Source organism: Neofelis nebulosa, chromosome 2, assembly GCF_028018385.1.
Source record: "Neofelis nebulosa isolate mNeoNeb1 chromosome 2, mNeoNeb1.pri, whole genome shotgun sequence".
NCBI lineage: Eukaryota > Metazoa > Chordata > Mammalia > Carnivora > Felidae > Neofelis > Neofelis nebulosa.
This window is the reverse complement of record NC_080783.1, coordinates 179,394,804-179,416,092: the sequence shown is the minus strand read 5'-3', so window position 1 is coordinate 179,416,092 and position 21,289 is coordinate 179,394,804. Positions and strand designations below refer to the sequence as shown.

At 51.2% G+C, this 21,289-nt stretch overlaps 1 protein-coding gene across 9 annotated transcripts in view; it reads right to left on the bottom strand.

The window, feature by feature from the left end:
* Positions 1-21,289, bottom strand: part of SLC1A7 (solute carrier family 1 member 7) — a 45,474-nt gene that overhangs the window by 8,268 nt on the left and 15,917 nt on the right. For all 9 annotated transcript variants that reach the window (XM_058717347.1, XM_058717349.1, XM_058717345.1 and 6 more), the window contains 3 exons: positions 11,934-12,149; positions 4,205-4,247; positions 1,765-1,987 (listed from right to left, as the gene is read on the bottom strand). In XM_058717347.1, the coding sequence (XP_058573330.1) occupies positions 1,765-1,987; positions 4,205-4,247; positions 11,934-12,149 (482 nt within the window). The remainder of the gene's footprint in view (positions 1-1,764; positions 1,988-4,204; positions 4,248-11,933; positions 12,150-21,289) is intronic.

Genomic DNA, 21,289 nt, shown 5'->3' with positions numbered 1-21,289 from the left:
TAGAGCTCCGTTACCCACCATGGTCCGTCCATTCCCAGCCATCTACCCATCTCTCCAGCAGGTTTTGCTGCGTGCCTGCTCTCTCCAGTCAGTGTGGTGGGCTGTGGGGATAAATGGGGAACAAGCCAGGCCCGTCACTGCCTGCATGGAGCTTCTGTGTAGACGCTAAACAGTTACAGAAACAGATAACTGTAATGCGGTCAAACGTTTAAGGAGTAACAAGGAGCACCTGAGCAGTCTGGGGGTGCTAGGAAGACTTTCCCGAGGACGTGATGCTTGCGAAGACCACAGTCCCCCTGCAAAGAGGGGAAGGTGCAGGGGGAGAGGAAGGGGCAGGGGCAGCCAGGCTGGGGGAGTGGGAAGATCTTTGGAGAGGCACCTTCCTGGAACCGAAAGGCAGCATGGCTGGGGGAAGAGAGCAGGACCAGAGAAGCCAGGAGGCAGGCTGGGCCAGATCACACAGAGCTCTGCAGGCCGTGTACAGAGTTCGGGACCCCTTTCCAAGTGCACTGGAGAGCCACTGCAGGACTTTGTGAGCCCGTGAGGAGGACACACCAGGACAGGGACCCTTCAGGAGGCTCTTGCAGAAACCAGGTGAGAGGTGAACTGTGGTGGCCCCGAACTGTGATGCTGGCAGTGAGCAGAGGGAAATGTGGGCTCAGAGAGAAGTTTCGGAAGCAGACCTGACAGATTTGGATGCGGGCCAGGCAGAGGCAGAGGCAGAAAACAGCCCCTAGATTTCCTGCATGAGCAACCAGGAGGACAGTGAGAAGAAAACCTTGTGGACAAGTCAGAGAGGGAGGAGAGGCCCTCGCCAGGACCTTGGCCAGGGCAAAGAGGGAGGTAGATGCCAATTTTAGAATAAGACTCACAATGACCTTTGATAGCCTAGAAGGACAAGACAGGGACTGACCAGCTAGATTGTTCTGGATGGCTTGTCTCCAAGAAGGAAAAGGTGTGTGTGTGTGTGTGTGTGTGTGTGTGTGTGTGTCTGTATTGGTGATGGTGGTGAGGGCACTGTTGGCAGAGGCATAGCCATAGGTTTTGTGGGATCCGAAGCTTATACTATTTGGGGCTCTCTTTAAGAAAAAGAATATTTTTTTGTTTTGTTTTGTTTTGTTTTGTTTTGTTTTGTTTTGTTGTTAAAAGGTACAGGAAGGCCTTTGCTAGTGAAGCCTCACCAGCTTCGTGGTGATAGCCTATGGTTGGAGGTCTTGGCAAGAAGAGTAGCAAAGGGGAGGGTGTGGTCAAGGAGGCCAACTGTGGGCCCTGAGAAATGACACACACTTGTCTGAGGACAGATTTGACCAGTGGGGAGCCCCTGTGGTTGGAAATGGAAGGGAGAAATGAGGACTTTAATGAGACAGTGATGGATGATAGATTTTCAGGTTTTTCCTGTTCTTCATTGTAACCTCCCCGCCGCCCGCCACCCTGCCCTAGTATCCCCAGACCTCAGTAAAATGGAACAGGCTGCTGGGAGGAAGCCTGAGGCATGGTCTTCTTTAAGGGAGAGGAAACTAGCATCCAGGAGTGGAGAATTCCAAGTGAGGAATGCTAGCTTCGACTGGCGTGGGGGAGGGCTGGAGACACCCTTTGGTAATGGAATAGGGACTTGAGCCACTCTACTGGGTAGGAAAGAAAGGAATCACCTGGAAGATGGGAGACTCCAGGTTATTCAGATTAGTGGATGCAGGTTGCAGAGAAGGGTAGATGCAGGAAGGGACTGGCTCCCGACCACTGCCGGGGAGGGGAGGAAGCACATACCCATGGTGGCAGAGAAGATGACGATGCCCAGCACGTTCATGCCATCGGTGGTGTCAGGCTCTGACTTGTAAACAACCTCGGGTGGCGGGGTCAGGTCCAGGGCAAAGTTCTGAACATGAGAGCCATTCTCTTCCTGGACCCCGTAGATGAGGATCTGCCGAGGAGGCGCCTCCTCTGATGCCATCTTGGGGGATTTGACAACGGGGGTGGTCTTGGTACGGTACTAGTGGGTGACACCCCAACCAGGAAGGAGTCAGGACCAAATATTGTTATTAATATCATCAACAACAATAATAATATCTTGGAGGCACATTTGTATATAGTCAAGAACTATTTGATGGACGATAATCCTGTGAGGTAGGCAGGAGTATCATCAAGATTTTACCAAAAAGAAAACTGGGATTCTGTCATCCAAGTACGCCCTACCCAGCCATGCTTCTATTAGTCCCTTCCACCCTCTCCTTCCTTCTATGCATCATCACACCCATCTGGGATCCCCTCTAACCATCTCCTCTTCTACCCAGATAATTTTCTATTCACCCATCTATCCCTTCCAAACATCATTTTCCATCCACCTAATAGCCAGCCAGCCCTGCCTGCCACTGATGGAAACTTGGGCCTTCTATTTGAAAAGCTCAGGTTGCCCCAAGCCTTCTGGAGGAGAAGACGTCCCAGCTGCAAAGCCCTGAGCCTCCATGCTGTCTACCTTTCCTCCTCTGCCCCAGGGAATCCTCATTCCTCAGGCACTAGGAGTCCAAACAAGTGAAATTTCTAGCCTCCCAACACCACAGTATCGATAAGGTAAGCCTTCTGGGGCACAGGGTGGTGTGGAGAAACCAGTTAGGAAATATATGGGACCAGAAGTTTCTGTGCTTCAGTTTCTTCATCTGTAAAATGGGGGTCACAACACTATCTGGCTCGTTTGAATAAATGAGGCAACACACGTAAAGTGTTTACAGCAGTGCCTGGCGTATCTGGCCTTATGTGGCCATTACTGCTGTTATTACTGCCATCACTACCGTCAGCATGCCAACATTGGACTTTCTGTGTTGGATGCCAGGGATACGAAGATGAACCAGACGTGAATTCTGCTCTGAGAGCTTTGGGGAGGGAGTGACTTACTTTGCTTCAGAGGATCAGACAGCTTCACAAAGAAGGGAATATTTGAGTTGGGTCTTGAAGGATGGGTAGGAGTTTGCCAAAAGAAAAAAGGGCATTCCAGGTAGGTATGAAGCAAAGGAACATTCACTCTTTCTCTCTCACACCTTCAATAATTTCCCATCACTGTTGGAATAAAACCCAAACTCCCTGGCCTACCATTCGGGGCCCTTCACTATCTGGCTTATTTCGTAGATAAAGACCCAGGAGATTAGGAAAGATACAGAGATTAGCTCAAGATTTCACCACTCCTTATTTTGGAGCCTCCTATCCAACCCTCAACCTCCTCCTTTGTGTCCCCAGTCCCCAGTCCCCAGTGCAGGGCCTAGCACAGGCAAGGGGGTCAGGAAATGCTCGCTGGATTGTCAACTAATCAGCCAACATTTTATAAGGGGAAAAGCATTAGAAGTTATTAGAAGGGCAGACAAAAATTTGTGCACAAGGATATTTACCATAATTTCTAAAAATGGAAAAACTTTGAAAACAACCTAAAAGCCTACCAAAAGGGGGCATGGTAATAAACTATAGCCTGGCCTTATCACGGGCTCTTGTCTCACTGCAAATATTGTATTTTAAAGAAATGCTTAATAACCAGGGAAAATGCTCATGATGTAATGGGGGTGGGGAAAAGCAAGACACACACTGTCTATGCACCGTTAACCTAATCTTATTTTTCTAAAACATATTTATGCAGAGAACTAAGACTAAAAGTGTACCAACTACTGTCACTGTTGCTTGGTGCTGGAACAAGAGATGATTTTATTTTCTTCTTTGTATTTTTTATTTTCCTAACATTTTACACTGAACATCATTACTATTCTTATTACGGGGCAAAAGGATTCTTTTTAAAAAGAAAGAGAAAACAGGCTTAGAAGCCAGACAGACCAGGGTTTTCCTACCAGCGCCATCATTTACTGGTGGTATAACCTTGGGCAGATCTTTTAATCCTTCTGTGCCTCAGTTTCCTCATCCGGGAGAGGCGCTGGCACACTGAGGGCAGGGTTACTGTGAGGACTGACTGAGACAGTGGGTGTGAGCATGGGTGTAAACCTAGAGCACAGTGGCTTCCCCCCACCCTTGTAAGTTCTCTTCGTCAGAAGCTGGAACCCAGGGCAGGGGTGTGGCCATGGGAGGCCGTGAGGATCCAGGTCTCCCCACCTGCCCTCCTCTCCAGCATCCGGCCCCCAGGAGGCAGGGAGACTTGCTGGGGAAACCTGTCCCTTCCCAGCCTGGCCCAGGCTGGTCCTGCCTGCCCTGCTCCATCGCTCTGGGATCCACTTACCTGTTTGAAAGTGGCTTCCACCAGGTTGGCTGGGAACATGTTCCTGGGAAGAGAGTCAGCAGTTGAAGAATTCCACAACCCAGCACAGGAGGGCCTGTGGGGTCATCTGAACACCCCGCTTGGCAGGCAAGGCTCTCCGTGACCTAGCCCCACCTCCCTCTCCAGTCTCATCTCTTCCCCACCCCCCAGTACTCAAAGCTCCAAAGGCAATTGCATCCAGTTCCCTAGAAACACTGCACACTTCTCCAGCAGCCGGCCCTTCGTCTACACTGTTCCTTCTGCCTAGAATGTCCTTCCTGCTTCTCTGGCTACCTCGTACTCCAATTAATCAGAGGCCAAGCCTTCTCTGATTGCTGGCCGACTCTGTGGGCCTTCCCTTGTGGATCACCTGTGCTCCAGCCTGCTGCAGTGTGGCAGCGGCTCAGGGGTCTGCCTCTCCCACAGATTAGGCCTCCTTGAAAACTCAGTTGTTCGTATCTTATCTGTGCTGCACAACACATGACTTGGCACATGAATGAGATCATAATTCTTGTTAACATTGTTTTCATAAAGCTAAAGGAGGAGGGTGCTTGTCCTATCAGATATGAACACCTTCTGTAAAGATTTAACTTTAAAGTGCAGTATTGGGGCACCTGGGTGACTCAGTCAGTTAAGTGTCTGACCCTAGCTCAGGTCATGATCTCGCGGTCCGTGAGTTCGAGCCCCGCGTCAGGCTCTGTGCTGACCGCTCAGAGCGTGAAGCCTGCTTCGGATTCTGTCTCCTTCTCTCTCTGCCTCTCCCCTGTTCACACTGTCTCTCTCTCTTAAAGTGCAATATTGACACAGCTGTCAACAGAAAAACAATAGAACAGAACCTATAGCCCAGAAACAGAACCATCTAAATACTTCATTAAAAAAATAATAAAGTGTATTTTTTTTTAAGTAATCTCTACACCCAACACGGGGCTTGAACCCACAACCCCAAGATTAAGAGTCCCACGCTCTTCCAACTGAGCCAGCCAGGTGCCCCTAAGTACTTCATTTTTGATAAAAGTTGCTTCACAGATCAGTGAGGAAAGGAAGGACTTATTATAGAGCACTGTGTGGCCAATCAACTATTAAAAGAAAACAACAACTTAGAATCCCTATTTATACTTTGCACCAAAATAAATTCCATATGGGTTAAAGAAATAAGAAATTAAAAAAATGAAAACATAAAAAGCTAGAAGAAAATATAGGTTAATATTTTTCAGATCTCAGAATATGGAAGGACCCTCTAAGAAGAAAATGAACAATAAAAACATCAATAGATTTTACTACATAGAAATTAAGAATTAAGTGGGAGGGAGGGGAAAGTGGGGGATGGGCACTGAGGAGGGCACCTGTTGGGATGAGCACTGGGTGTTGTATGAAAACCAATTTGGCAATAAATTTCATATTAAAAAAAAAAAGAAATCCACCACACACACACACACACACACACACACACACAAAAGAATTTCTAGGGGCATCTGGGTGGCTCAGTCAGTTAAGCATCTGGCTCTTGATTTCGGCTCAGGTCACGACCTCATCATTCATGAGACCTTGCCCTGTGTGTGCTCCATGCTGACTGTGGAGCCTGCTTAGGATTCTCTCTCTCCCTCTCCCTCTGCCCCTCCCTCTCTTGTGCACGTGAACACGCATGCACTCTCTCAAAAAATAAATTCATTAATTAAAAAAAATTTTTTAAAGAAAATAAGTTAAGAATTTCCTAAGAGCAACATGGTATCCTGGGTGGGATTCTGGGGCAGAAAAAAAAGACATTCATGGAAAATCGGTGAAATCCAAACACGGTCTACAATTTAGTTAATAGTGTTGTACTAATTTAATTTCTTAGTTTTGACATCTGTGCCATCATTCCGTACTTTGCTGACTTCAGGGAAAGCTGGGTGAAGGGTATGTTTGTAAGTTTTCTGTAAACTTACAATTATGCCAAAATAAAAGGTTAAATAAATTGAGAATTCTCTGAGACAGATTCACATAGAAATAGAATTATAAAGCAAATGACAAACTAGGGAAACTATGTGACCAAGTGTTATCGTCCTAAATCTGTAAAGAGCTTTTACCAATCTTGTCTTTGTCTCCTTGTTCCTGTCTCTTCTCTCTAGAACATCAGCTTTCTGGAAGGCAGAGGTCTCTCTGTTTAATTCACTGCTGTGTCCCCAGCCACTGGAAGAGTGCCTGGCACATAACAGGCCCTCAGCAAATATTTGCTGCATAAATAATTTGACCACAAAAATATTAATACCTCAACAGAAAAACGATCGAAAGTCATGACCAGACAATTCACTTTGCAAGAGAAGGAACACGAGTAGCCCAAAAAAGCTTTTTAAAAATGCTCAACTTCATCAATAAATTAGACTTCCTTTTCGCCTATCAAGCTGGCAAAGGATTTTTGAATGACAATACTCTGTGCTGAGGAGGTTTGGTGACCCAGACACCCCCACATGTTTCTGGCAGCAACCTTTCTGTAAAGCGACTTGCAATTCCACCTGAGGGTCTGCAAACTATTACACCTTTGTCTTGACAACCCACCTCTAGGAATCTTTCCCAAGTCGGGGATGCTAACAAAGATTTTTGTTCACATGTTTGCATCTCCTTAAATAGGCCATGTGGACTGACCTTACCACCCAGTCTTGTTCTTGGCAAATCTCTTCTTTTTCAAGACCCTGCTCATACATACATGGAATTCTATACGAGGACACGAGTATGCATTGTTCCTTAACCTCACATCCCAGCAGCCACTGTTGGAAAGCAGAAACTATCATTTTTTTCCCACCGTCGTTAAAATATAGGTTCCGTGTAAGCATATGGCAGGAGGAAGAGACCTTAGAAGGAGCTACCAAGGCAGAAACTGGGAAAGAGTGGTCATGACTTTTCCCACTAATTTCAGCTTTGTCACAAGAGAGAGAAGGAGAAGGGGTCAGGGACCAGGATCTCAGAAGCTCAAATGAGGCTTTTTTTTTTCCCCAAGTTATGAGCAGATTTCTGCCAACAGGGCTTTTGACATCAAGCAGACCCAAAGCACCAAAGCCAGGGTTAATGCCGGGGGCTTGCCAGGCACACAGCTGCCAGAATGCAACGGTCCACTGGGCCTGGGTTCTCATGACCAAAAGGGAGGATGCCTGTGCTGTGCCAATGGTTAATAGTCTGAAAATCTCTCCTGGGCACAACCCCAGGAGGTTCGAGTGACTTACAAGGTAGTTTTCTAATGAAACCTAGAGGGAAAGCTGCTTTAGTCTGAAACTAGGAACTTTCAAAAGTTGTAAGAGACCGAATGGAACTTACACCTCGTATGTACATTTCTTTACAATCTCCTTTAAAATTAGAATAATTTAAAATGTGGGTTGTGGCAGGGTTACCTACCCAGTCTCTATTCTCTCCTTCCTTACCGACAGGTGCCCTGGCATGTTATGGGACCAACAGGGCTTTGCTGTCAAACCTTGTCTCCCAGCCTCTCTTGCCAAAGGGGTGGCCAGTGAGAGGAAGTAGGAGTCATTGGGTGGTGCTTCCAGAAAACTCTTGAAAAGGAGCCTACTCAGCCAGGACCCTTTGGTCCTTTCCTCCAACTGTCTCCTTCCTGCTGGAACATGGACATACTACCTAGAGCTTAGCAACCTTCTTGGACCATGAGACCCACTGATGATAAAAGCCAAGTGATAAACATGGTAGGGGGAGCATGGGATCCTGATGACCATGAGCTGCCCACCGCTGGACTATTGATTTGGGAGAAAACGAAAGCCTTTACCACAGTTAAGCCTCTGCTGCTTCAGGTTTCTCTTAACCAGCAGCCGACAGCAACTCTTGACTAATACATGTGCTCATACTAGTAGTCAGTGAACTTTTCCTGTAGTCTTTAATGAATTGTACTTTTTGATTCCTGAAGAGGAAAATGTACAATATTTTCTTGTGGCTTTGAATACCCATGAGAAGTCTTCCCATTTGCCCCATGAGGCCTGGGCTCCTGGTGGCATAAATTCCGACGTAATGTGCTTGGGAGACATTAGTAGTCACACCCATCAAGCATACACGGGCCCAGCCTTCCTGCACATCACTTGGGGCAGGGCCACAGTCTGTGGCGCTTCTCCTTACTTACTCTTTCTAAGTCCCCACTGTGATGTTCTAAACTTGCCCTTAACCCCATGTCACCAACCCATGCCCCAAGGTGGGGATTGTTCCTTTGCAAGCACAGCCCCTAAGAACTTCATCCAATCCCTGAGAGGGTCACTGGGAGCTGTAAACGGAGCCAAGTCATTAATTCATCTCTCTGGTGTTTTAATAAGATTGGAAAAAAAAGAAGGGGCCCAGCTCTGATTAGTGTTCCTCTTGTTTGGGTTGTTTTCTGTGAAGTTGCACTGTGAGGAGACGTCAGTTTTCTGGAGCCCTGGGAAATGAATTCATGTCTTGGTGAGTCGTCTGGGGATGTGGCCTGTTGTGTTCCTCTGGAATCCTCTTTGAGAGATGGAAGCATGTCTTGCCAGCCCTGAGTTATGCTGCGCCCTTCTTTCACTGTTCAGGTGGCCCCTCCATCCTTCTGACTTCTCATCTGTCACACCTGTCCCCACTTCCCTGTTCCTTGCCCTGGCCACCGTGTTCTCGGTCAGTTATCAACGCCAGATAGCCACCTGCTCTGGGCCAGAGCAAGGGTGAGGGGACCCCTGGAAGCCTCCCTCCTGATGTTCTTAATTTCTGCACGGCCTCCCAGAACATCAGAGCTAGGAAGGATCTCCAAGAGTGGCTCTCCAGTTCTTGTCTGTCTGTCCTAAAACGGAGGGCAGCCTGCTGCAAGGACTTGCATTTGCCCCCTCCCCAGCTCTCAGCACCACGTCTCCGCCCAGAGCAGGTGTTTCATAAAGGTGGGGCGGAAGTGACTGCACCCTAAACAGAGCATCCCCTTGTCTCCAGTCACATCCTGTCCACTCTGCCCTGCTCCAATCCATCCTTCCCAAACTCACCAGCTTCCTGTTTCTAAAGCCAACCCCTCAGCCTGGGTTCAAGGTCTTCAAGGTTGGGTTCTGCATCATCCTCCCAACCCCATCTCCCAGAACCCACCTCCGGAAGCTTGTGCTCATGCCCTGCAGCTTCCTCCCTGGTTTGTAGGCCTCTGTGTTTCAGAACTACTGAGTGAGAAGGGATCTTGAAAACCAATGGGGAAACTGGGGCCTGGAAGGACCACACAGTGACAAGACCTCACATCCCCAAGGTTCTGGTTTCCTGTCCCAGGAAGCATGTGACCTCTCTCTGCAGTCCCACTCTCTGACTAAGAAATGGCTCCAGTGAGGTCCAACCGCTCAGCTTTGCAAAACAACTTGCCTTGGGGTTGAGAGCAACTGGGGGAAAGCCTAAAACCAGAAGGATCAATTTTCACCACGTGAAAAGCAACCAAGAGCAGGAGCCACTCCTGGAACATTTGACTCTGACACGTGTGTCCAATCCAGAGCCCTCAGCCCCTGAGCAGGGGAGGCAGTGGTGGGGAGGGCGGGGACTCCCCGAGCACCAACTCCTTCCACCACAAGGAAAGGCTGTTTCAAATCATAGAATCCAAGAAAGGATGAATCATAGCTGCTAAATCTTAGAAATAATGGATCTTAGAAATGAAGCTTCTCGAAATTCTTCTTCCCTTGGTTTCTAGGACATCTGTTCTCCTGGTGTGGTTCCCCTCCCATCCCTCTGCTTGCTCCTGCTCTATTGGCCCTACACAGACCTCTAATGTGGGTCAAGGCTCGCCCTGGGCCTCTGAGCCACACACTTGGCCCTTCCTCCCTGTACCAGTGTGCCTCCTCACGGCTTAGACCCCAGCCCCACTGGCGACCCTGTGTCCTATGTCTGTATTCAGCAAACACTGAGCACCTCCTCTGCGCTGTTCTAGGCTCCAGGATACAGCAGGGAACAGATTTTTGTAAAGATCTAGCCCTCGTGGAACATATTTTATTCCAGTGAGGGAGTCACAAGGAGAAATAGAAAAAGTACACAGACAGGATAATGTCAGGTAGTAATGAAGGCTATGCTGAGAACAGACCATAGGGAAGCAGAGAGAAAGCAGGGTGACGAGGTTGGATACTCTGATGAGAGGTGATAGTGGTCTGGGAGATGGCGACAGTGGCAGAGGAGGACAGAAGGGACAAGGTTTGGAGTTTTGAAGGTAGGGCTGACAGAATTTGACAACAAACTGGATGCAGGAAATGAGAAAATGAGAGTCGGTGGCCCAGTCTCCCAACCTCCGTCTCCCACTCGGACTCTCCCAAAGACTCAGATCCAGCAGCCAACCATCCACTGACATCTTCCCCAGGATGTCCACACCCGCTCTGCCATTGTCCTGTGACTCGGTGAGCACACCGCCATCTAGCTGGGTGTTCAGGCCAGAGGCCCCAGTGCCCTCACAATCAGCACCGCCCACCTCCTCCACCCCTTCCTCCCTCCTGCTCCTGCCTCCCTCCTGTCTCCTGCTGGTTTTACTGTCTGAGCAATCCTCAGTCTGCGGTCTCCCCGTGCCCATGGCCACCACCCTGGCCCCATCCCTGCCTGTCTTCCCTTCCTCCTCCTGCCCCCCTCCACCTCCACTCTACAGCCAGAGGGAGCCTTCCGGATCGTGCCACTTCTGTTTTTCAAGCCCATTTCCTGTGGCCTTTAGGACAAAACACAAGTTTCGGCCTGGGTCACAATATCCTTCACACTGATGTCCACTCCCCTTTCCCCTGGTGCCCCAGCCACGCTGAGTAGGTGACGATTTTTCCCTGCACTTTCCCTCTCTGCTCAGGACCTTTGCACAGCTGTTTCCTTAAGCCGTCATGGGCTCCTGGCTCCCCTGCCTTCTCTCTCATCCCACCCTTTACCTGGGGCACCTTTGCCGCCTCTGAGTCTGCTCTCTGCACTCACCCGCAGCCTGTGCTTCCCTCACCACAGCCCCCACCCCCATGTTGTCCCTGTCTGTTCGTGGGCCTTTCCCTCCTCCGGGGCTAGGGCCAGGCTTGAGTGCCCGGTCCAGGGTGGCCACTGGCAAGAGAGTGAATGAGTGATGGAGAGGAGAGGGGTGGCCCATATGGAGTCTTGGGAAAGGCGGGGGATGAGATGTGGATGCATCTCTGGGTTTACAGAGCTTTCCTGGGAGGAGGGCTCGGTCCCTGGAACAGACGGTGAGCAGCATCCGCGTGGCTCAGGCAGGGGCACCATGGGGCAAATATCACTGCCCTTGGAGTTAGGCCCACATTGAATCCTGGCTCCATGACCTGCCTGCTGGATGACCCTGGAAAAGTCACGTCCTCTCTTTGAGCCTCACTCCCTCATCTGTGAGACGAGGACCGATAAGGAAAAGGCAGGGGGGGGCGTGGCCACTGGGGAGGCTGGGTGCACACAAGCAAGCTCGGTCAGTCAGCAAACACCTGCTAATGCCTGCTCCGTGCCAGGCTGCCCGCTGGGACTGGGATCCCAGGTAGCTGACCCCTGTTCTGCCCTTGAGGTGCTCCCAGTCTCATGGAGGCAGACAGCGCAGTGTGACCCCAGTGGGTGGCATAGGGGCTGAGGGAACAGAGACACTGTTTGCGTGGCCTCTGTGGTGGCTTCTCGTTACCACAGTCCTCAAGAGGAGACCTTGAGCACCCCTCTCCCCATGCCCTAGCCTGCCTCTGGTAGACGTGTGGGGCCAGGCTTGTGGAACCGGTAACCCCAGCCCAGGCATGGCGTCCCCAAGTAGGGTATCGGTGGCAAGAGTTACCGGATAAGGTCCAGCAGGGCGTCGGCCGAGCTCATGATGGGCTTCCCGCTCTGCTCTGTCGTCTCCTTCTGGGCCGCGCCCCCTGGGTGGATGATAGAGACCATGATGATGCCCACGATGACTGCCACGAAGGTGGTCCACAGGTAGTATGCCACGGTGAGGATGCCCAGGCGGCTGGAGGTCTTGGCATCCAGGGAGGCGAGGCCAGACATCAAGCTGCGAGAGCAACGTGGGTCAGGATCTGAGGGCTGGGTGGGGGGCTGGGGGGACAGGCACCCAGGTGTACCCACTCACACCCCCTCCTGGCTCTGCCTAGCACCCTCAGAGTGCTGGAGGGATCATGCAGGCATAGGGGACCCCCTAGCCATCCAGTCCTATGGCCCCTCCATCCTGGTTTTCTGCTCTGCTCTCTGGCCCACACCTAGAGTCACCAGCCACAGACTTTCACACCTCCAGGCCCTTGCCAGCATGTTTCCTTTGGCCGGTGTCCTATCACCAGATTCCTCCACTTCCTGAAGTGCTACTCACCGGATAAGACCAAGCTCAATGTCACGTCTCTGGCGACATCTTCTTGGACTCCCTGCCTCTCCCCCAGAGTTAGGAGCTCATGGCCTCTGTCATGACCCTGGTTGTCGCTGTCTACCTGTCTCTCTCATCAGGCTGAGGACACGAGAGAAGAGGGGCAGGTCTGACTTCTCTCTGGGTCCCCAGTGTCTGCACAGAGTGAGCTCTGGGCACAGGTGGTTGCTGTAGCCTTGCTGAATGAACTCACGAATGAGAGTGAGTTAGAGCCCTGGGCTGAGTCCCCACCCTGGCTCTGCCAACCGGCTATGTGACATCTTTGGGCCTCAGGATCCCATCTCTAAAATGGGGCCATGGTTTCTCCGAGATGTGCCACCCTGTGGCCATCCGGGTTACCCGCTGGGCCCAGATTCCCCTTCGTCACTGTGGGAGGCTGTGTTGAGGGCCCTTGTGGGTCTCCCCTCGGCTCCTCCCCACCCCTGCCTGCCTGGCCCTGGGCTCTCTGCCTGCCATCCAGGGCAGTTGGCGGGGTGGGGCAGAGAGATTAGTTAAGGAGATGCTTGTGCTTTGCTTTGCTGCCAAAAGGATTTTTCCCCAAAGCCCTTTCATTCTTTCAGATAAAGGACGTATTTGTCTGGTTTCAATCATGTAAACAAGAGTGGATAATCCCTCCCCATCCCACTCCTCTTATCTTTAGACTACTGGCAGGCAGCATCCAGGGTCAAGTTGAACCTCTCCCCACCTCAGGCTGTAGCTGCTGCCTTGAGTGCCCAGCTCTTCCCTGCTCTCTGTAGCAAAGGCTCATTCTTCTGTTAAGTTACAGTTGAAGGCTCCTCCAGGAAGCTTTCCCTGATGACCAGCTGGAGCAAAGGCTCCTTCTCTGGGCTCCCCCAGGCCCTGTGCTGGCCTCTGCCCCAGCCCCCACCTCACTGAGTTGCTGACTGTTTACTGAAAGTGCCTCCAGCACTGGGCCCGGGTCTGACTCAATGTGGGGTCCACAGAGCCAGGCACGGGGCCCGGCCGCAGTGAGCTTGGTAGCAGCTTGCTGAATGAAGGAGGGAATAAATAATGAATTAATGAATGAATGTTTACAATCTCTGTTCATCCCTTGTCAACCAGTATGCCGTATGTTAGTGATGGGCTTAGGGTGGGTCTCGGACATAAATCCTGAAGGGCTCGTAACGGGATTGTGCGGGCAAGGGACACGGGAGGTTGTTCTGCAATTATTATCCATGGGAGCCATTATCCCTAGACTGGAGCCAGCACATAGGCGCAGGGCCAAGCAGTCCTTTGACCACAACGGGAATCCCCCCAGCCAAGTCCACAGGGAAGCCGTGGCCCTGAGGGGGAGACCTGCCCGAGGTCACACAGAACACTAGCGGCCAGCTGGACCAGAACTCGGGCCCCAGCTCCAGGCCTGTCCTCTTTCCTTCACGTATTTATTCAAACCTTTAGCACATGCCCACTCTGTGCCATGCCCTGTGTTCACAGAAAGAAATCAGAATCGCTCCCCAACCTCAAGTTGCTCCTGGTATCGGGGGCAGGGTAGGGTCAGGAAGGAGACAGGCGGGGACACAGGCACAAGTGGACTCAAGGAACCAGGAGACAGGGTGGCTGTATTAGTAGCATAAGCAAGGGGACAAGGACGTACTGTCTTTATTCAGAGGAGGGAGGGATCACTTCTAGCTAGGAGAGTCAGGAAGGGCTTCCTGGAGGAGGGAACATCTGAATTGGTTCTTGTGAGGAAGAGGAAGATTTGAAGATGGGGCCGATATCACGGGCAGTGAGACAGCAGAAGCCAACATGGAGGCTGCCAAGGGTGGGCACACTGGGCTGTTTAGTGTGGCCAGAGCTCAGGTCACATTAGAGGCATGGTGATATGGGGGACACACAGATAAGGCTGTGCTCAGGAGTGGGGGTGGTCTCGAGTGCCAGGCCACGGGGCACAGGAGGGAGAAGTGGGGTCCAGTACAGCTCATCCAGCAGAATATCCTGACTGCAGGACACTAAAGTGGTATTTGTAAGAGCAAACAGCTGGGACTAACCCAAGAAATCATCAGTGCAGAATTAGATTAAAAGTTACAGCATATCCATGCAATGGAGTTCTAAGCAGCCATTAGAGGTGACGGTGGCAATGGAAAGATGTTCCTACTTGATGTTAAGTGGAGGGGCGCCTGCAGGGCGCAGAGCCTCCTGTGACCGAGATCCCGTTCAAGAATGTACAGTCCAGATACGGACATCCTTGAAGGATTGTGCAGGACAGGGGCATACATGACAACTGGATTTCAGAAAGGAGCAAAGGGCCCCTGAGAAGGCCACCCTCAGGAAGAAGAGGTCTAACTCAGGGTGGTGCCAACTCGGGGACAGACCAGGATGTAGGAAGGGAGGGGGTGTGGGTTCTACATAGAGCAAGAGGGGACCTGACGCAGGCGCTCTGGAAAGGAGAGGGCTGATGGATAAAATGGAAAGGATTCCGACACCTGGGACTCCAGTCAGTTCCCCTCTGGAACCTCTAAACTGGGAAGGGTTCTTCTCCTGGCTGGAGAGAGAGGTGAGCCATGGAGAGGGGAGCTCGCGGGGAGGAAACAGCTGGCAGCAGCCGACAGAACAGCCAGGCTGGTGCGGGCTGTGCAGGGTGACCGCAGGTTAGCGGAGGGCAAGAAGGTCGGGAGGTTGTGAGGAAAGCCCCGGACTCCGCGTGTGGCAATGGCCACTGCAGGGACTCACGGTAACGAGAAAGGAGGTTCAAGCTGTTAAAGTGACTTTTCCATAAACAAACAAACAAATGATAAATAATAAATAAAGTGACCTTTCTGAGAACCTACAGGCTGGGGTATGCAGGCTTTGTGAGGACTCACATGGATATGCACAGAAGAAAACTCTAGAGAGTTTAATAGTAGCTATCTTTGGGTGGTGGGATTATGGGTGATTTTCATTTTGTTTTACTGTTTATTCACATTCTCTATTCTTTCCAGAATGAGCATGGCTTGCTTGTGTGAGGGAAAACACAATCCCTTGAGTAGCCAGCAGCCACAGAAACCATAAATTGTCTGGAGCTTAACTGTCTGCAAACACTGGAACATCCACCTCACTTGATCCTTAAAAAATATTCTAACTCAGCGTTCCCCTATAGAATCACAATGTAGGCCACAATTTTAAAATTTTAAATTTCCTAGTAGTCACATTTTTATTTTTTAATTTTTTTAATGGTTTGTTTGTGTGTTTGTTTTTGAGAGAGACAGAGACAGAGACAGAGCGCAAGCAGGGGAAGGGCAGAGAGAGAGGGAGACACAGAATGTGAAGCAGGCTCCAGGCTCCGAGCTGTCAGCACAGAGCCCGATGCGGGGCTTGAACTCACGAACTGTGAGATCATGACCTGAGCCAAAGTCAGATGCTTAAGTGATTGAGCCACCCAGGCACCCCAAAAATTTTTTAAACTGAAAAAAAAGGTGAAATTCATTTTTTGTGAAATTGATTTTAATAATTTAGCTTTATTTAACCCAGTATATCCAAAATATTACCATTTCAATGTGTAATCAATATAACAATTTCTACACTGCTTCAGGTTTAACATTTTTAAAGTAATTTTTTAAAAAGTTAAGTTCCTCAGTTGTAGTAGCTGCATTTCAGGGGTTCAATAACTACTTATGACAAGTGGCTACCTTATTGGACTGCACAGTTTGAGTTACAGGGAAGGGAAATAAAACTCAGGGAGGTGGAGATAATTGGCCAAGCCACCCAGCTGGTAAGCTGTAGAGTCAGGCATGGAACAGGGATTTCTGATTCAGAACGCTGTGGGGCTTCCTCCACTCTCATTGCCTCTCCACGGGACAGACTTGGTTTAACTCCTGGGGAAGAAAAGTGTCTTCTAGTTTGGGCTGACCATGATTTTAATGTGACACAGTCCATATAATGCATCTGTAGTTCAACTCTCAGTGTTGACGACTTGTCCCATGGTAGATTTGTGGTGGTGAGCTTCCCATCTTTGGAAGTATCCAAGTGGACCTTGGATGGCCACCTGTTTGAATGCTAGATCGAGGCTTCTAGACTGAGTGGGAGGTTCCTCATGAGGCTCCAATGTCCTTTTTGGCTCTGTAATTTACAGGGAGGGGAGAATAGGTAACCTTACCTCACCTACTCCCAGCCTGGCTGGGTACTCCGTGGAGCATGATCCCTGCAGGCCCTGGGGAAGAGCCTCACGGAGCTGAGAGGTCTGGGATTCCCTCTCGAGCCATCTGGCCACCACCCAGAGCCCAGGGATTGTGGATCAAGAGATTACACTGATTGGGAAGCAGGCTGGGCTCAAGGGCCCAGCCTGTTTCAATCTGGTAACTGCTTCACTTGCAGGGGTGGGGGAAGGGAGGAAGCAGCTGCCAGGCTCCTTACTGAGGAAGCAAAAGGCTGTTTACTGACCCTCATTTGGTTGTAACGCCAACTGCTAAGGTAGGTATCGTGACCCCTCTTGCCACCAGGAGGCACCCACTGCTGCCCGTGCCCCGCACTGTGGACAGTGGACAGACTACCTGGACTGCTGGGGGGCGGGGAGGGCCTCCCCGTTTGAAGTCCTTGGTGGCTCCCCACTGCCCTCAGAACTGTGCACACTCCTTCACGCCTTGGGTCCAGTGTGGCCTGACTCAGTCTCGTGCTCCTCACCTGTGCGCTCTGGCCACCCTGGCCTCCTGCTGCTCCCTGAACCACCTTTGCATGGTTATTCCTTCAGCCTGGAACTCTCTATGCCCCCTTTTCCACCCCACACACATTTCCCCAACCTGATACATTTCCACATGCCTTTCCACAGTCAGCCTAGATGTCACTTCCTCTATCTGGGAAGACATCCTTGAGGGGTCACCTCACCCTCTGCGCCAGGGAACCCCGTGCTTCCCAGTTTGTTACGGGACACTTTGCTGGTATGCTCACCTCTGACTCTCCAGGGCCCAACCAACAATCCAGCATACGACAGGCTGGCAGGGAATGAGTGCTAGAGAAGCAGTGAGGAACCCAGTCCCCTTGCCCCTGCCCCTCCCGCATTCCTTTCCTGTCCCCTCCTACTGCTACTCATCTTTCCAGTCTCCACTCGGGCACCACCTCTCTGAAGGGCCCCTTGAGCCCACCTGGGTAGGCTAGGCAGCTCCTGTAGGCTCCCACATTTATCCCTCAATAGCCGGGAGCCCTTGTCAAGTTCCTGAGCCTCTGGGTGCCTCAGTTTCCACTGGAGGATAAAATGGAGGTAAATGATGGTTCGTTGTGAGGGTAAATCTAGGTTTAGAACAGTGCCTGGTACATAATAAATATTCAGTACACTGCAATTATTAGCATTTGCTCTGCAATGTCATTGTCTCTTAAGTGACGGCCTGCCCCAGCAGACTGTGAGCTCCTCCAGGGAAGGTTTGAATCTGGCTCGGTTCCAGGTCCTCGAAGCCCAGGACCTGGCTTAGCCTGGGTGCAGCTTTGCTGATGTGTGTGATGTCAAACCAGGGTGCAATTCTAGACGAGACTGTTAAAAGGACGCCTTAGGTCTGATGACCATAAGCATCCATTGTGGGTTCGCAGCTTTGGTCCTCTTGCCAGGTTTAGGGGATGCCTCTGGCACTGTGTGTCTGTGTGATGTCAAGGCAGTTGGCACCAGAACTTTTGGGAACAGATGGGAGCTTTTGGGAGTGACTCTCTGAGGCAGTGCCCTCTCCCGAGTGAAGAGAATCTGAGAGGGTCCCTGGAGGTGTGCTTCAGGGCTGTTCCCTCTGCCTCTCCTTCCTGGTCATTTTTATCAATGGCTTGGCCAAGGCCACTGACAGCATGTGGATCAGATTTGTAGACGACAGCTAATGTGTTGGATGAGGGAGCTGGGACTAAGCAGACCCCAGCAGGCTGGGACCATGGGCCAAGTCTGACATGATGAAACTGAGCACGGACGCGTGTTGGGCCAGACCTGGCTTCCACAGCTGGGAGAGCACAAACTCTGGGCGGGATTTGGGGGTGGGGGTTGTGGGGGGTGCTGAGCCGCAGCAGCAGCAAGCGGGGAGGGGACTTTGGGGTGTGTTTGCTGCTAGCTTGCTGAGACAGCTGGGGAACGGGGCTGCCGAAGGGCTGGTGGGCCTCTGGCTGTGGGGCCAGAAGCCTGGGGAGCTTGTCAAGAAGGTCATGGACTTGCCCTGACATGGAGACCCACTGGGAAAAGGGCAGGGGAGGGAGGTGTGTGTTACAGCTGGGGTAGGTGGCATTGACAGAGATGCAGGCCTGGGGAAGCAGCTGAGGGGGCAGGGGCTGTGGGGGGGAATGCTGGGACTGGGGGGGGGAGAGCTATAGGGAAGGAGATTTCAGCTCAGCACTAGGAATAACTTTCTGCCCTGGAATGGACCACCTTGAGAAGTAGTGAACTCCCAGTCACTGGAGGTGTGCAAGTAACTTGCTAAGGCCACCCAATAAGTAGACAAAAACCCTGGTCCACTAGTATGACAACATCCATAGTCACAACAACCTGGCACTAGGATGTCAGAGACAGGAAGCCCCATGGCCAAGTCCTTGGGCTCTGGCCTCAGCTGACCCAGTCATGGAGGCTCCCCCAAACAGGCCCCAGGGTGCAGCTGCAGGGAGTCTATCAGAAAGGCAGCCGGAAGGAGGCATCTGGGGGTCCATGACAATCCCTTCAGCCCTTCCAAGCATCATGCCTTGCTGTTTCCCCCGCCCCCTCCGAGCAGATGACAGGCCCAGCAGCTGACAGCAAGTGCCACGTTAGCACCACGTTACTCTTCCCAGATGGCTCTGCCACACCCTCACCCTCAAGCCAACTCCTTCTGAGGCAGGGTGCCCAGACTCCCACTTGGCTAAAGATGGGATCATCTGGACCTGGTACCCCCTACCAAGGGCACAAATTTCTCTACTGCCTCTGCCTGCAAATTTCCAAGGACAGAGAACCCACTACCTTCTGTCAGCTCCTCCATATGGGCTAGCTATGCTTATTAGAAAGTCCTTCCTGGTGCCAGAATGAAATCCACCTCCAGGGAAGAGAATTCCCCATTCTGGGCCCAGCTCTGTCCTCTGGAGCTACACACACCAAAGTTCTTTGGTTCCATTTTAGATGCTGTGAGCTTGGAGTGCAGAAGTGGGGTGGGAAAAGGACGAGGGACCGGAGGGGGGCAGGCACAGAGCCAGGCATGGGTCTGTGTCTAGTGGGATGCTGCTGTCTTGTCATCCCCAACTGCCCTCTGAAGGTCCCTCCTTCCCAGGCCCCTGGGCACCAGGACAATGCTTAACTGGGGCTTGCAAATAACATGCTCACAGATAATGTGCAAGTAACAAGCTTCAACTGAATCAAAAGTAAAATCTGGAGGAGCTAAAGCTGCAGCCCTCAGAGCTCACGGTCTGACCATTGACCATTCTCAACCACTTGAGGAAGGCTGTATTCCCAAGTGTAATAAGGGTCAAGTCCAGTTCCTGATTCCATGAGAGCTGAACTTCTACCCCTTTCTTTCCACTAGGCAAAGAATATCAGGTGTGAGGGAGCCAGAGTGCTCCCGTGGAGGATGACTACTCTGCTCTACCATTAGGAACAACTTCCTTGGGATGCCTTGTTATGACCGGTGCCACCGTGCCATGGTAAGGAGCCCCACTCCAGAGGAAGGAAAAACCACCCCACACCGCAGAGTAAGGGAAGATAGGTCTCCTGCCTCCTCTCCCTCTACCAGGGGGGCTCCTGGTGTCTACCCACCAAGGACTCAGGCTGGGCAGCCCAAATGAAGCTTTCTCCACGTCAAATGAGACCCTCCAGTGTGATGGTTCTCCACAAAGAAGGATAGTAGGAGTTTTTCAAAACCTCCCGCACATCCCCAGACTCTAATGTGTTCCCAGCCTGCCCCATGTTGAAAACTTTCTCCGGGTGTTCTGGTTCCCAGAAATGAATGAGGTGAGTTTCTGGTCCTCAAGGAACTCCATCCAGTTGGTGGAAAGACCTTCATCTGGACAACACAGAACCCTGCGTCATGGCTATGATTGGCAGGGGCCAGACGCAGGATCTGGCCTAGCCTGGGAATCCAGGCTTCCCAGAGGAGGTGGCTGCTGAATGGATCCTTGCAGGATGAGTAGGAATTCTTTACCATGAGGGGGAAAGACAAGAGAGTCTGCGATGGGTGATAAAATTGGGGAGGTTTTTGGAGTCACCAGACTGATGGTCTAACCCCACCCGCAGCCCACAGCTGGGCTATGTTCCCCTTCTTGATGAGTAAGGCGGTCAGCTGACTGGGCAAGAGGGCCAAGGACAGAATCCCAGAGCTCCCATCTGAGAGGTCAGCTGAGCTCTGCTAAGAAAAGTTGCCCCACGGCTTGAGGGGAGGAGCCAGGACACAGGCTGCCCATTCCTCCAGCCTCCCTCCCACTCGCTGTGTGCTGGGGAGCCCGGACAGCTGCCCCCTGAACACCGGGTTCCAAACCAGACTTCAACAGCCGCTCGGCCCAGGACCATCTCCAATAAGTTAGAACGTGGGTGTTTGGGAGTTTTCTGCCAAGCTAGAGTTCCTCAGGAAGGGGGAGAAGGGAGTGTTAGGTTTCTTTGGCCAAACATGATTTCCTGATTCTAAGAAAAATCAGTTTCAAATTTTTACAAGAAATGGAAAGGAAAACAATAAATACAAAGGAATGCACATGCACACACATACATGCACACCATATGCACATGTAAAGACACACACCACGCAGTCACACACAAACCCACACACGCACTTGGATTTCTTTGCTGTGATGTGAAGCCTACAAAACATTCTGCCATGTTCAGCATCAGTGAATCACAAACACATGGATTCAGTTTCCCTTGAATGATGCCTGGTTTAAGAAGTTGAAGGATG